General features: G+C 48.1%; 1 protein-coding gene across 1 annotated transcript in view; it reads left to right on the top strand.

The window, feature by feature from the left end:
- Positions 1–17,057, top strand: part of nbeal2 (neurobeachin-like 2) — a gene marked incomplete at its 5' end in the record, with an annotated part of 167,409 nt that overhangs the window by 78,944 nt on the left and 71,408 nt on the right. The window contains 7 exon segments of the mRNA XM_065027411.1: positions 1,396–1,726; positions 2,546–2,628; positions 3,966–4,058; positions 5,662–5,839; positions 7,525–7,658; positions 13,485–13,598; positions 16,333–16,381. Coding sequence (XP_064883483.1) covers positions 1,396–1,726; positions 2,546–2,628; positions 3,966–4,058; positions 5,662–5,839; positions 7,525–7,658; positions 13,485–13,598; positions 16,333–16,381 — 982 coding nt within the window.

The following is a 17,057-nucleotide window of genomic DNA, read 5'->3' as shown; positions in this document are numbered from 1 at the left end:
GGTAACAATTTACTAGCATAGGTCTACTGATCTATAGGTAGGTAACAATTTACTAGCATAGGTCTACTGATCTATAGGTAGGTAACAATTTACTAGCATAGGACTACTGATCTTTAGGTAGGTAACAATTTACTAGCATAGGTCTACTGATCTATAGGTAGGCAACAATTTACTAGCATAGGTCTACTGATCTATAGGTAGGTAACAATTTACTAGCACAGGTCTACTGATCTATAGGTAGGTAACAATTTACTAGCATAGGTCTACTGATCTTTAGGTAGGTAACAATTTACTAGCATAGGTCTACTGATCTATAGGTAGGTAACAATTGCTTGATATTTATAATTGACTTTTAAAGTTTGCATTTGGAATGTTGTTGTTATGCTGAATTATTACTGTGGTGAAGACACACCATAGGAGTGGAGAGGGATTGTTGGTACGTCTCTTGTTGGTACGTCTCTTGTTGGTACGTCTCTTGTTGGTACGTCTCTTGTTGGTACGTGTCTTGTTGGTACGTGTCTTGTTGGTACGTGTCTTGTTGGTACGTGTCTTGTTGGTACGTCTCTTGTTGGTACGTGTCTTGTTGGTACGTCTCTTGTTGGTACGTCTCTTGTTGGTACGTCTCTTGTTGGTACGTGTCTTGTTGGTACGTCTCTTGTTGGTACGTCTCTTGTTGGTACGTCTCTTGTTGGTACGTCTCTTGTTGGTACGTCTCTTGTTGGTACTTCTCTTGTTGGTACTTCTCTTGTTGGTACGTCTCTTGTTGGTACGTCTCTTGTTGGTACGTCTCTTGTTGGTGCGTCTCTTGTTGGTGCGTCTCTTGTTGGTACGTCTCTTGTTGGTACGTGTCTTGTTGGTACGTCTCTTGTTGGTACGTCTCTTGTTGGTACGTCTCTTGTTGGTACGTGTCTTGTTGGTACGTGTCTTGTTGGTGCGTCTCTTGTTGGTGCGTCTCTTGTTGGTGCGTCTCTTGTTGGTGCGTCTCTTGTTGGTACGTCTCTTGTTGGTACGTGTCTTGTTGGTACGTCTCTTGTTGGTACGTGTCTTGTTGGTACGTCTCTTGTTGGTACGTGTCTTGTTGGTACGTCTCTTGTTGGTGCGTCTCTTGTTGGTACGTGTCTTGTTGGTACGTCTCTTGTTGGTACGTCTCTTGTTGGTACTTCTCTTGTTGGTACTTCTCTTGTTGGTACGTCTCTTGTTGGTACGTGTCTTGTTGGTACGTGTCTTGTTGGTACGTCCTACTGGGTCTGACTGGGTGAACAGCTAACAGAAACACGACTATCTTGTCTAACCTTATCCTCCCTCCCTCCCTCCCTACACCCTCCTTTCTTATTCACTCCCTCCTCCCTCCCTCCTCCCTTCCTACTTCCTCTCCCCTACTCCCTCCCCCTGTAGCCTTTCACCTCCTGTTGTATTGGCTCAGCAGGCCACCGTACCACCACCACCACCACCTCCCCCACCCTGCCTCCTCCCTCCCTCCACCCAGCAGAGATGGGCTTCCCCGCCCACGCTCCCCCCATCACCCGCTCCCAGTCCTTCCCAGCCTCCTTTGCGGCAGGCCGCTGGGGGCCTGGACCCCTGCGTGACGCTCCCGTCCACACCATCCCCGCCGGGCTGCAGGACACAGAGTGGGGCACGCCCACCTCACTGGACGGGCTCCTGGGGACCGCCTTCATCTGTCATGAGGCCCTGCAGCCAGCGCACACCAAGGCCCTATACACTGCTGGTACACACACACACCAAGGCCCTATACACTGCTGGTACACACACACACACACCAAGGCCCTATACACTGCTGGTACACACACACACCAAGGCCCTCTACACTGCTGGTACACACACACACCAAGGCCCTATACACTGCTGGTACACACACACACCAAGGCCCTCTACACTGCTGGTACACACACACCAAGGCCCTAGACACTGCTGGTACACACACACACCAAGGACCTAGATACTGCTGATACACACACACACACACACACACACACACCAAGGACCTAGACACTGCTGGTACACACACACACTAAGGCCCTAGACACTGCTGGTACACACACACACCAAGGACCTAGACACTGCTGGTACACACACACACACCAAGTCCCTAGACACTGCTGGTACACACACACACACCAAGGCCCTAGACACTGCTGGTAGGATTAGGACTTACTTTATTGTTCTGAGGGGTAATTGGTCTGAACATTAAAAAGTGCTGCTGCTTTCACATAGAATATCACATCATTATACAGCATCAATCATATAAGCACCCCTCTTCCCATCCGCACAAGGCTGTGACTTGGTGGTCAGTTCCACATGGTTTAAGGCCTACTGGCCAGACTCCAGTTGTTGTCTTCGACCCTCTTCTACATCTGTCTACCCTACTAGTTAGTTGTTTTATTTACAGGGGGACCAAGCATTGTATACAGTACACACGGTACACACACTAGCTAGGCCACACACACTAGGGCCATACATTCTGCAGGTATCTACACACACCCAACACACTATATATAGTAACCTTGTAACCCTCCCTCCCTCCCAGGCCCCAACCATGTGTCCCTGTTCAAAGCAGATGGAGAGCTGTCGGACCTCAACAGTAAACTGCTTCTCTACTACACTCCTCAGGTGGGTGGCTCACTCACAGGCTCCTCCCAGAACACAGTTACAATGTTACATAGTTACAATGTACTAAAAACAGGTAGTAACGCTGTAGTAACAACAGGTAGTAAGTAATGATGTAGCAACAACGGGTAGTAACGCTGTAGTAACAACGGGTAGTAACGCTGTAGTAACAACGGGTAGTAACGCTGTAGCAACAACGGGTAGTAACGCTGTAGTAACAACGGGTAGTAACGCTGTAGTAACAACGGGTAGTAACGCTGTAGTAACAACGGGTAGTAACGCTGTAGCAACAACGGGTAGTAACGCTGTAGCAACAACGGGTAGTAACGCTGTAGCAACAACGGGTAGTAACGCTGTAGTAACAACGGGTAGTAACGCTGTAGTAACAACAGGTAGTAACGCTGTAGTAACAACGGGTAGTAACGCTGTAGTAACACCGAGTAGTAACAACGGGTAGTAATGCTGTATTAACAACAGGTAGTAATTAATGATGTAGCAACAACGGGTAGTAACGCTGTAGTAACAACGGGTAGTAACGCCGTAGCAACAACGGGTAGTAACGCTGTAGTAACAACGGGTAGTAACGCTGTAGTAACAACGGGTAGTAACGCTGTAGTAACAACAGGTAGTAATTAATGATGTAGCAACAACGGGTAGTAACGCTGTAGTAACAACCTGTAGTAACGCTGTAGTAACAACGGGTAGTAACGCTGTAGTAACAACGGGTAGTAACGCTGTAGTAACACCGAGTAGTAATGCTGTAGTAACAACGGGTAGTAACGCTGTAGTAACAACGGGTAGTAACGCTGTAGTAACAACGGGTAGTAACGCTGTAGTAACAACGGGTAGTAACGCTGTAGCAACAACGGGTAGTAACGCTGTAGTATCAATGGGTAGTCATGCTGTAGTAACAACGGGTAGTAACGCTGTAGTAACACCGAGTAGTAATGCTGTAGCAACAACGGGTAGTAACGCTGTAGTAACAACGGGTAGTAACGCTGTAGTAACAACGGGTAGTAACGCTGTAGTAACAACGTGTAGTAATGCTGTAGTAACAACGGGTAGTAATGCTGTAGTAACAACGGGTAGTAACAACGGGTAGTAATGCTGTAGTAACAACGGGTAGTAATGCTGTAGTAACAACGGGTAGTAACGCTGTAGTAACAACGGGTAGTAATGCTGTAGTAACAACGGGTAGTAACGCTGTAGTAACAACGGGTAGTAATGCTGTAGTAACAACGGGTAGTAATGCTGTAGTAACAACAGGTAGTAATGCTGTAGTAATGCGGTAGCAACAACGGGTAGTAACGCTGTCATTAAAACACTCGTATTTGTCTCAGGCCTTCAAGAGTCAGATCTGTGTGGACCTGTCTCCTAACCACCAGTATGATGGCAGACTGACAGGCCACAGGGTGGTGAACTGGGACATCAAGGTGCGTTGCTATTCATTCTCCCTCCAACAGTTGCTACTGTCTTTGTTAACCAAGAGCTCAGTAAACTAGTTGGACCTGGCAACATCACTGTGCTTGGGTGAGGGTTCCTCGAGTGACAAGACTGTGACTGTGTGTATGTTTCTGTGTCTGACTGTGTGTATGTCTCTGTGTCTGACTGTGTGTATGTCTCTGTGTCTGACTGTGTGTATGTATGTTTGTCTCTGTGTGTATGTCTCTGTGTCTGACTGTGTGTATGTCTCTGTGTCTGACTGTGTGTATGTCTCTGTGTCTGACTGTGTGTATGTCTCTGTGTCTGACTGTGTGTATGTATGTCTCTGTGTCTGACTGTGTGTATGCATGTCTCTGTGTCTGACTGTGTATGTCTCTGTGTCTGACTGTGTGTATGTATGTCTCTGCGTGTGTATGTATGTATGTCTCTGTGTCTGACTGTATGTATGTATGTCTCTGTGTCTGACTGTATGTATGTCTCTGTGTCTGACTGTGTGTGTGTATGTCTCTGTGCCTGACTGTGTGTATGTATGTCTCTGTGTGTATGTCTCTGTGTCTGACTGTGTGTATGTATGTCTCTGTGTCTGACTGTATGTATGTCTCTGTGTCTGACTGTGTGTATGTATGTCTCTGTGTCTGACTGTGTGTATGTATGTCTCTGTGTCTGACTGTGTGTATGTGTCTGACTGTGTGTATGTATGTCTCTGTGTCTGACTGTGTGTATGTATGTATGTCTCTGTGTCTGACTGTGTGTATGTATGTATGTGTCTGACTGTGTGTATGTATGTCTCTGTGTCTGACTGTGTGTATGTATGTCTCTGTGTCTGACTGTGTGTATGTCTCTGTGTCTGACTGTGTGTATGTATGTCTCTGTGTCTGACTGTGTATGTCTCTGTGTCTGACTGTGTGTATGTATGTCTCTGTGTCTGACTGTGTGTATGTATGTCTCTGTGTGTGTGTATGTATGTCTCTGTGTCTGACTGTATGTATGTCTCTGTGTCTGACTGTGTGTATGTATGTATGTCTCTGTATGTATGTCTCTGTGTCTGACTGTGTGTATGTATGTCTCTGTGTCTGACTGTGTGTATGTATGTATGTCTCTGTGTCTGACTGTGTATGTCTCTGTGTCTGACTGTGTGTATGTATGTCTCTGTGTGTGTATGTATGTATGTCTCTGTGTCTGACTGTGTGTATGTATGTCTCTGTGTGTATGTCTCTGTGTGTATGTATGTCTCTGTGTGTGACTGTGTGTATGTATGTCTCTGTGTGTGACTGTGTGTATGTATGTCTCTGTGTCTGACTGTGTGTATGTATGTCTCTGTGTGTGTATGTATGTCTCTGTGTCTGACTGTGTGTATGTATGTCTCTGTGTCTGACTGTATGTATGTCTCTGTGTGTGTATGTATGTCTCTGTGTCTGACTGTGTGTATGTATGTCTCTGTGTGTGTATGTATGTCTCTGTGTGTGTATGTATGTCTCTGTGTGTGTATGTATGTCTCTGTGTGTGACTGTGTGTATGTATGTCTCTGTGTGTGTATGTATGTCTCTGTGTCTGACTGTGTGTATGTATGTCTCTGTGTGTGTATCCCTGTAGGATGTGTTGAACACAGTGGGAGGCATGGGGGTTCTACTGCCCCTCCTGGAACAGGTGTGTGAGCCAGAGCAGGCGGAGGGAGGAGGTCAGGAGACGTCAGACCTGCTGGGACCAGAACTAACCTGTAGCTCCTCCCGGGGGCCTGTCGGCATGCTGCTGCCACTGGGCAAGTCCTCCGGTCAGTAGCCTGTACAGGGTCCACTGTGTGTTTCTACTGCTGTATGTGTGTGTTGGAGATAATAGAGAGACAGATATATTATACTGTATTATCAACTGGGGGGTTCCAGCCCTGAATGCTAATTGGCTGAAACAGCATTTCAGCCATGTGTATATCACACAATATACCCACAGGTATACTTAATTACATTGGTAACCAGTTTATAATAGCAGTAAGGCAACTCTGGGGTTTGTGATATATGGCCAATATACCACGGCTAAGGGCTGTGTCCAGGCTGTACTCCGCTTTGGGTTGTGCCTAAGAACAGCCCTTAGTCATTGTACATTCAATAAGCCAGAAGGATGTGTTATATGGTCAATATACCACGGCTAACATTTAATAAGCCAGAGGGGATGTGTTATATGGTCAATATACCACATTAACATTCAATAAGCCAGAAGGATGTGTTATATGGTCAATATACCACGGCTAACATTCAATAAGCCAGAAGGATGTGTTATATGGTCAATATACCACGGCTAACATTCAATAAGCCAGAGGGGATGTGTTATATGGTCAATATACCACGGCTAACATTCAATAAGCCAGAGGGGATGTGTTATATGGTCAATATACCACGGCTAACATTCAATAAGCCAGAAGGATGTGTTATATGGTCAATATACCACGGCTAACATTCAATAAGCCAGAAGGATGTGTTATATGGTCAATATACCACGGCTAACATTCAATAAGCCAGAGGGGATGTGTTATATGGTCAATATACCACGGCTAACATTCAATAAGCCAGAAGGATGTGTTATATGGTCAATATACCACGGCTAACATTCAATAAGCCAGAAGGATGTGTTATATGGTCAATATACCACGGCTAACATTCAATAAGCCAGAGGGGATGTGTTATATGGTCAATATACCACGGCTAACATTCAATAAGCCAGAGGGGATGTGTTATATGGTCAATATACCACGGCTAACATTCAATAAGCCAGAAGGATGTGTTATATGGTCAATATACCACGGCTAACATTCAATAAGCCAGAGGGGATGTGTTATATGGTCAATATACCACGGCTAACATTCAATAAGCCAGAGGGGATGTGTTATATGGTCAATATACCACGGCTAACATTCAATAAGCCAGAGGGGATGTGTTATATGGTCAATATACCACGGCTAATTACTGTGTGTATGTAAAAATAAATGTTTTGTAATACCACGGCTTTCAGCCAATCAACATTCAGGTCTCGAATCGGTTCTATCCCCGAATGCCGATTTGGCTGACAGCCGTGGTATATCAGACCGTGTACCATGGGTATGACAAAACATTTATTTTTACTGCTCTAATTATGTTGGTAACCAGTTTATAACAGCAATAAGGCATCTCAGGGTTTGTGGTATATGGCCAATATACCACTGCTAAGGGCCGTGTTGCGTCGTGCCTAAGAACAGCCCTTAGCCGTGGTATATTGGCCTTATACCACACCCCCTCGGGCCTTTATTGCTTAATTGACATACTTTGCAAGGTCAGTGGGTGTTAAAGAGCTACATTACTGGGAATACTGATTGAATTTAGTAGTTTGGACATTTTGATTTTGGAAATGGTGCTCCGTGAACACTGATGAAGCGCTATCGTACTCAATAGGCTAATTTTACATGAATTAATGTGTGTGTGTGTGTGTCAGATGGTCGGCTGGAGAGGAACAGTGTAGCAGCCTTCCTGCTGATGGTGAAGAATCTGATTCGTCATCACCCTGTCAACCAGGAGAGCCTACTGAACTGCCACGGACCCAGCATTATAGGAGCCATGCTCACTAAGGTACTGGCCCATTATAGGAGCCATGCTCACTAAGGTACTGGCCCATTATAGGAGCCATGCTCACTAAGGTACTGGCCCATTATAGGAGCCATGCTCACTAAGGTACTGGCCCATTATAGGAGCCATGCTCACTAAGGTACTGGCCCATTATAGGAACCATGCTCACTAAGGTACTGGCCCATTATAGGAGCCATGCTCACTAAGGTACTGGCCCATTATAGGAGCCATGCTCACTAAGGTACTGGCCCATTATAGGAGCCATGCTCACTAAGGTACTGGCCCATTATAGGAGCCATGCTCACTAAGGTACTGGCCCATTATAGGAGCCATGCTCACTAAGGTACTGGCCCATTATAGGAGCCATGCTCACTAAGGTACTGGCCCATTATAGGAGCCATGCTCACTAAGGTACTGGCCCATTATAGGAGCCATGCTCACTAAGGTACTGGCCCATTATAGGAGCCATGTTCATTAGGGTACTGGCCCATTATAGGAGCCATGTTCACTAGGGTACTGGCCCATTATAGGAGCCATGCTCACTAAGGTACTGGCCCATTATAGGAACCATGCTCACTAAGGTACTGGCCCATTATAGGAGCCATGTTCATTAGGGTACTGGCCCATTATAGGAGCCATGTTCATTAGAGTACTGGCCCATTATAGGAGCCATGTTCACTAGGGTACTGTCAGTAAACAATGGGAATGACTTAGATTTAAGTAGCAGCTAAAACCTGGGTCATGTTATTGTGTGTAGATGTGTATCCATAGTAGCTAATGACCAGAGCCATCATCATCCTACAGTACTGTAGTAGCTAATGACCAGACCAAATGATCATCATCCTACAGTACTGTAGTAGCTAATGACCAGACCAGAGCCATCATCATCCTACAATACTGTAGTAGCTAATGACCAGAGCCATCATCATCCTACAGTACTGTAGTAGCTAATGACCAGACCAGAGCCATCATCATCCTACAGTACTGTAGTAGCTAATGACCAGAGCCATCATCATCCTACAGTACTGTAGTAGCTAATGACCAGAGCCATCATCATCCTACAGTACTGTAGTAGCTAATGACCAGACCAGAGCATCATCCTACAGTACTGTAGTAGCTAATGACCAGACCAGAGCCATCATCATCCTACAGTACTGTAGTAGCTAATGTCCAGACCAGAGCCATCATCATCCTACAGTACTGTAGTAGCTAATGACCAGACCAAATGATCATCATCCTACAGTACTGTAGTAGCTAATGACCAGACCAGAGCCATCATCATCCTACAATACTGTAGTAGCTAATGACCAGAGCCATCATCATCCTACAGTACTGTAGTAGCTAATGACCAGACCAGAGCCATCATCATCCTACAGTACTGTAGTAGCTAATGACCAGAGCCATCATCATCCTACAGTACTGTAGTAGCTAATGACCAGAGCCATCATCATCCTACAGTACTGTAGTAGCTAATGACCAGACCAGAGCATCATCCTACAGTACTGTAGTAGCTAATGACCAGACCAGAGCCATCATCATCCTACAGTACTGTAGTAGCTAATGACCAGAGCCATCATCATCCTACAGTACTGTAGTAGCTAATGACCAGACCAGAGCATCATCCTACAGTACTGTAGTAGCTAATGACCAGACCAGAGCCATCATCATCCTACAGTACTGTAGTAGCTAATGACCAGACCAGAGCCATCATCATCCTACAGTACTGTAGTAGCTAATGACCAGACCAGAGCCATCATCATCCTACAGTACTATAGTAGCTAATGACCAGAGCCATCATCATCCTACAGTACTGTAGTAGCTAATGACCAGAGCCATCATCATCCTACAGTACTGTAGTAGCTAATGACCAGAGCCATCATCATCCTACAGTACTGTAGTAGCTAATGACCAGACCAGAGCATCATCATCCTACAGTACTGTAGTAGCTAATGACCAGACCAGAGCATCATCATCCTACAGTACTGTAGTAGCTAATGACCAGACCAGAGCATCATCATCCTACAGTACTGTAGTAGCTAATGACCAGACCAGAGCATCATCCTACAGTACTGTAGTAGCTAATGACCAGACCAGAGCCATCATCATCCTACAGTACTGTAGTAGCTAATGACCAGACCAGAGCCATCATCATCCTACAGTACTGTAGTAGCTAATGACCAGACCAGAGCCATCATCATCCTACAGTACTGTAGTAGCTAATGACCAGAGCCATCATCATCCTACAGTACTGTAGTAGCTAATGACCAGAGCCATCATCATCCTACAGTACTGTAGTAGCTAATGACCAGAGCCATCATCATCCTACAGTACTGTAGTAGCTAATGACCAGACCAGAGCATCATCATCCTACAGTACTGTAGTAGCTAATGACCAGACCAGAGCATCATCATCCTACAGTACTGTAGTAGCTAATGACCAGACCAGAGCATCATCATCCTACAGTACTGTAGTAGCTAATGACCAGACCAGAGCATCATCCTACAGTACTGTAGTAGCTAATGACCAGACCAGAGCATCATCCTACAGTACTGTAGTAGCTAATGACCAGACCAGAGCCATCATCATCCTACAGTACTGTAGTAGCTAATGACCAGAGCCATCATCATCCTACAGTACTGTAGTAGCTAATGACCAGACCAGAGCCATCATCATCCTACAGTACTGTAGTAGCTAATGACCAGACCAAATTATCATCATCCTACAGTACTGTAGTAGCTAATGACCAGACCAGAGCCATCATCATCCTACAGTACTGTAGTAGCTAATGACCAGACCAAATGATCATCATCCTACAGTACTGTAGTAGCTAATGTCCAGACCAGAGCATCATCATCCTACAGTACTGTAGTAGCTAATGACCAGACCAGAGCCATCATCATCCTACAGTACTGTAGTAGCTAATGACCAGACCAGAGCATCATCATCCTACAGTACTGTAGTAGCTAATGACCAGACCAGAGCCATCATCATCCTACAGTACTGTAGTAGCTAATGACCAGAGCCATCATCATCCTACAGTACTGTAGTAGCTTAATGTCCAGACCAGAGCATCATCATCCTACAGTACTGTAGTGGCTAATGACCAGAGCCATCATCATCCTACAGTACTGTAGTAGCTAATGACCAGACCAGAGCCATCATCATCCTACGGTACTGTTGTAGCTAATGTCCAGACCAGAGCCATCATCATCCTACGGTACTGTTGTAGCTAATGACCAGAGCCATCATCATCCTACAGTACTGTAGTAGCTAATGACCAGAGCCATCATCATCCTACAGTACTGTAGTAGCTAATGACCAGACCAGAGCATCATCATCCTACAGTACATTCCAGAGGAGGTTTCTAGGAGCGTAGATGAAGGGGGGCTGGTGGTGTGACAGGAAATGAGGGTATATATGACTGCTGGGCTGAGCATCCTGTTTGGAAACCCTGCTCTAACGATCCCACACAATTACCCCTACACACACACACACACACACACACACACACACACACACACACACACACACACACACGGACGTATGCGTGCACACACATGCACTCGCAGACACACATACAAACACAACACACACACACACGCCCCCTCACACACACACACACAATGTCACACTGACTCACACACTCACACCCCTCACACACACACCCCTCATACACACACAGTGACTCCCAGTCATAGTACCACACTGACACACACCATGTCACGTTGAGAGTGACTTCCTCAACAACAGACAGTTTTACCCGACTTAGTCATTTGACCTTGGTTCCTCTGATTCTCCCTATAGTAGGACAGGTAAACAAACACACCTTGGTTCCTCTGATTCTCCCTACAGTAGGACAGATAAACAGTACAGACACACCTTGGTTCCTCTGATTCTCCCTACAGTAGGACAGATAAACAAACACACCTTGGTTCCTCTGATTCTCCCTACAGTAGGACAGATAAACAGTACAGACACACCTTGGTTCCTCTGATTCTCCCTACAGTAGGACAGATAAACAGTACAGACACACCTTGGTTCCTCTGATTGTCCCTACAGTAGGACAGATAAACAGTACAAACACACCTTGGTTCCTCTGATTCTCCCTACAGTAGGACAGATAAACAGTACAAACACACCTTGGTTCCTCTGATTCTCCCTACAGTAGGACAGGTAAACAAACACACCTTGGTTCCTCTGATTCTCCGTACAGTAGGAAAGATAAACAGTACAAACACACCTTGGTTCCTCTGATTCTCCCTACAGTAGGACAGGTAAACAAACACACCTTGGTTCCTCTGATTCTCCGTACAGTAGGAAAGATAAACAGTACAAACACACCTTGGTTCCTCTGATTCTCCCTATAGTAGGACAGGTAAACAGAACAAACACACCTTGGTTCCTCTGATTGTCCCTACAGTAGGACAGATAAACAGTACAAACACACCTTGGTTCCACTGATTCTCCCTATAGTAGGACAGATAAACAGTACAAACACACCTTGGTTCCACTGATTCTCCCTATAGTAGGACAGATAAACAGTACAAACACACCTTGGTTCCTCTGATTCTCCCTACAGTAGGACAGATAAACAGTACAAACACACCTTGGTTCCTCTGATTCTCCCTACTGTAGGACAGATAAACAGTACAAACACACCTTGGTTCCTCTGATTCTCCCTACAGTAGGACAGATAAACAGTACAGACCTCATCTCTCTCTCCCTCCTCCTTCTCTCTCTCTCTCCCCCCCCTTCTCTCTCTCCCTCCCCCATCTCTCTCTCTCTCCCTCCCCCATCTCTCTCTCTCTCCCCTCCCCCGTCTCTCTCTCTCTCCCCTCCCCAGTCTCTCTCTCTCTCTCTCTCCTGGGTAAGAGCTCCCCCCCAGTCTCTCTCTCTCTCTCCCCCTCCCCTCCCCAGTCTCTCTCTCTCCCTCCCCCTCCCCAGTCTCTCTCTCTCTCTCCCCCCCCGTCTCTCTCTCTCTCTCCCCGTCCCTCCCCCCCCCGTCTCTCTCTCTCTCTCTCTCCTCCCTCCCCCCCTCCCCTCTCTCCTCCCCCCCTCCTCTCTCCCCGTCTCTCCCTCCCTCCCCCGTCTCTCTCTCTCCTCCCCCCCGTCTCTCTCTCTCTCTCTCCCCCCCGCTCTCTCTCTCTCTCCCTCCCCCTCCCCCTCCTCTCTCTCTCTCCCCCCTCCCCCCGTCTCTCTCCCTCCCCATCTCTCTCTCCCTCCCTCCCCGTCTCTCTCTCTCTCCCCACCTCTCCCCTCCCCATCTCCCTCTCCCTCTCCTCCCCAATAGGTCCTGGTAGTCTGGATATGTCTCCCTCCCCGTGTCAGTTCTGTTGGAGCAGGTATCCAGTGAGGAGAACAGTCTCGTTGCTCCTGCCTCTATCCCTTCCACATCTGGAGCAACAGCCACTCTCTCTCAGGCATCCTGGTAGCTTCCAGCAGCCACATCGCTGTGTGTCTGGGTAAGAGCAGTCAGGCATTATAGCCTGGTAGCCAGTGTCTCTCTGGGTGTGTGTTTGGGTAAGAGCAGTCAGGCATTATAGCCTGGTAGCCAGTAGACTTCCACTGGAGCATCTGTGTGTTTGGGTAGCAGCAGCCCCTTCCACATCTGGAGCAGCAGCCACCTGTCTGTCTGGGTAAGAGAGAGCAGTCAGGCATCCTGGTAGCCAGTAGACCCACATCTCTCTCTCAGGCATTATCTGGTAGCCTCCCCCCACTGTGTGTCTCTAAGAGAGAGCAGTCCCCATTATAGCCTGGTACCAGTCCCCACATCTCAGCCACTCTCGGTAAGAGAGAGCAGTCCAGTAGACTTCCATCTCCTTCTCCTAGGTCCCAGGTAGTATGATGGATATGTCTGTTCTGATGGCGTGTCAGTTCCTGTTGGAGCAGGTATCCAGTGAGGAGAACAGTCCGGTAAGAGAGAGCAGTCAGCATTATAGCCTGGTAGCTCTTCCATCAACACCTGCTATTTGACTTCAGGCATCCTGGCCAGCAATCAGCCAGCCACTTCGCTGTGTGTCTGGGTAAGAGCAGTCAGGCATTATAGCCTGGTAGCCAGTAGACTTCCACATCTGGAGCAGCAGCCACATCGCTGTGTGTCTGGGTAAGAGCAGTCAGGCATTATAGCCTGGTAGCCAGTAGACTTCCACATCTGGAGCAGCAGCCACTTCGCTGTGTGTTTGGGTAAGAGAGAGCAGTCAGGCATTATAGCCTGGTAGCCAGTAGACTTTCACATCTGGAGCAGCAGCCACTTCGCTGTGTGTTTGGGTAAGAGAGAGCAGTCAGGCATTATAGCCTGGTAGCCAGTAGACTTCCACATCTGGAGCAGCAGCCACTTCGCTGTGTGTCTCGGTAAGAGAGAGCAGTCAGGCATTATAGCCTGGTAGCCAGTAGACTTCCACATCTGGAGCAGCAGCCACTTCGCTGTGTGTCTCGGTAAGAGAGAGCAGTCAGGCATTATAGCCTGGTAGCCAGTAGACTTCCACATCTGGAGCAGCAGCCACTTCGCTGTGTGTCTCGGTAAGAGAGAGCAGTCAGGCATTATAGCCTGGTAGCCAGTAGACTTCCACATCTGGAGCAGCAGCCACTTCGCTGTGTGTCTCGGTAAGAGAGAGCAGTCAGGCATTATAGCCTGGTAGCCAGTAGACTTCCACATCTGGAGCAGCAGCCACTTCGCTGTGTGTCTGGGTAAGAGCAGTCAGGCATTATAGCCTGGTAGCCAGTAGACTTCCACATCTGGAGCAGCAGCCACTTCGCTGTGTGTCTGGGTAAGAGAGAGCAGTCAGGCATTATAGCCTGGTAGCCAGTAGACTTCCACATCTGGAGCAGCAGCCACTTCGCTGTGTGTCTCCAGGTAATCTGAGAGAGCAGTCAGGCATTATAGCCTGGTAGCCAGTAGACTTCCACATCTGGAGCAGCAGCCACTTCGCTGTGTGTCTCAGTCAGGTAAGAGAGAGCAGTCAGGCATTATAGCCTGGTAGCCAGTAGACTTCCACATCTGGAGCAGCAGCCACTTCGCTGTGTGTCTGGGTAAGAGAGAGCAGTCAGGCATTATAGCCTGGTAGCCAGTAGACTTCCACATCTGGAGCAGCAGCCACTTCGCTGTGTGTCTGGGTAAGAGCAGTCAGGCATTATAGCCTGGTAGCCAGTAGACTTCCACATCTGGAGCAGCAGCCACTTCGCTGTGTGTCTGGGTAAGAGAGAGCAGTCAGGCATTATAGCCTGGTAGCCAGTAGACTTCCACATCTGGAGCAGCAGCCACTTCGCTGTGTGTCTCGGTAAGAGAGAGCAGTCAGGCATTATAGCCTGGTAGCCAGTAGACTTCCACATCTGGAGCAGCAGCCACTTGTGTGTCTCGGTAAGAGAGAGCAGTCAGGCATGCCTGTGTCTTCCACATCTGGTACATCGCTGTGTGTCTGGGTAAGAGAGAGCAGTCAGGCATTATAGCCTGGTAGCCAGTAGACTTCCACATCTGGAGCAGCAGCCACTTCGCTGTGTGTCTTGGTAAGAGAGAGCAGTCAGGCATTATAGCCTGGTAGCCAGTCAGGCATTATAGCCTGGTAGCCAGTAGACTTCCACATCTGGAGCAGCAGCCACTCGCTGTGTGTCTCGGTAAGAGAGAGCAGTCAGGCATTATAGCCTGGTAGCCAGTAGACTTCCACATCTGGAGCAGCAGCCACTTCGCTGTGTGTCTCGGTAAGAGAGAGCAGTCAGGCATTATAGCCTGGTAGCCAGTAGACTTCCACATCTGGAGCAGCAGCCACTTCGCTGTGTGTCTCAGTCAGGCATTATAGCCTGGTAGCCAGTAGACTTCCACAGTCAGGCAGTTTATAGCCTGGTAGCCAGTAGACTTCCACATCTGGAGCAGCAGCCACTTCGCTGTGTGTCTTAAGAGAGAGCAGTCAGGCATTATAGCCTGGTAGCCAGTAGACTTCCACATCTGGAGCAGCAGCCACTTCGCTGTGTGTCGTTGGGTAAGCGAGAGAGCAGTCAGGCATTATAGCCTGGTAGCCAGTAGACTTCCACATCTGGAGCAACAGCCACTTCGCTGTGTGTCTCGGTAAGAGAGAGCAGTCAGGCATTATAGCCTGGTAGCCAGTAGACTTCCACATCTGGAGCAGCAGCCACTTCGCTGTGTGTCTGGGTAAGAGCAGTCAGGCATTATAGCCTGGTAGCCAGTAGACTTCCACATCTGGAGCAGCAGCCACTTCGCTGTGTGTCTCGGTAAGAGAGAGCAGTCAGGCATTATAGCCTGGTAGCCAGTAGACTTCCACATCTGGAGCAGCAGCCACTTCGCTGTGTGTCTTGGTAAGAGAGAGCAGTCAGGCATTATAGCCTGGTAGCCAGTAGACTTCCACATCTGGAGCAGCAGCCACATCGCTGTGTGTCTGGGTAAGAGCAGTCAGGCATTATAGCCTGGTAGCCAGTAGACTTCCACATCTGGAGCAGCAGCCACTTCGCTGTGTGTCTCGGTAAGAGAGAGCAGTCAGGCATCAGGCATAATAGCCTGGTAGCCAGTAGACTTCCACATCTGGAGCAGCAGCCACTTCGCTGTGTGTCTTGGTAAGAGAGAGCAGTCAGGCATTATAGCCTGGTAGCCAGTAGACTTCCACATCTGGAGCAGCAGCCACATCGCTGTGTGTCTGGGTAAGAGCAGTCAGGCATTATAGCCTGGTAGCCAGTAGACTTCCGCATCTGGAGCAACAGCCACTTCGCTGTGTGTCTGGGTAAGCGCAGTCAGGCATTATAGCCTGGTAGCCAGTAGACTTCCACATCTGGAGCAGCAGCCACTTCGCTGTGTGTCTGGGTAAGAGCAGTCAGGCATTATAGCCTGGTAGCCAGTAGACTTCCACATCTGGAGCAGCAGCCAGCCACATCAGCTGTGTGTCTGGGTAAGAGCAGTCAGGCATTATAGCCTGGTAGCCAGTAGACTTCCACATCTGGAGCAGCAGCCACTTCTCTGTGTGTCTGGGTAGCAGCCAGCCTGGGTAAGAGCAGGGCATTATAGCCTGGTAGCCAGTAGACTTCCACATCTGGAGCAGCAGCCACTTCGCTGTGTGTCTGGGTACTTCCACATCTGGAGCAGCAGCCACTTCGCTGTCTGTTTGGGTAAGAGCAGTCAGGCATTATAGCCTGGTAGCCAGTAGACTTCCACATCTGGAGCAGCAGCCACATCGCTGTGTGTTTGGGTAAGAGCAGTCAGGCATTATAGCCTGGTAGCCAGTAGACTTCCACATCTGGAGCAGCAGCCACATCGCTGTGTGTCTGGGTAAGAGCAGTCAGGCATTATAGCCTGGTAGCCAGTAGACTTCCACATCTGGAGCAGCAGCCACTTCTCTGTGTGTCTGGGTAAGAGCCGTCAGGCATTATAGCCTGGTAGCCAGTAGACTTCCACATCTGGAG

Source organism: Oncorhynchus nerka, linkage group LG14, assembly GCF_034236695.1.
Source record: "Oncorhynchus nerka isolate Pitt River linkage group LG14, Oner_Uvic_2.0, whole genome shotgun sequence".
Lineage (NCBI taxonomy): Eukaryota > Metazoa > Chordata > Actinopteri > Salmoniformes > Salmonidae > Oncorhynchus > Oncorhynchus nerka.
This window is presented reverse-complemented; position numbering and strand designations above follow the sequence as displayed.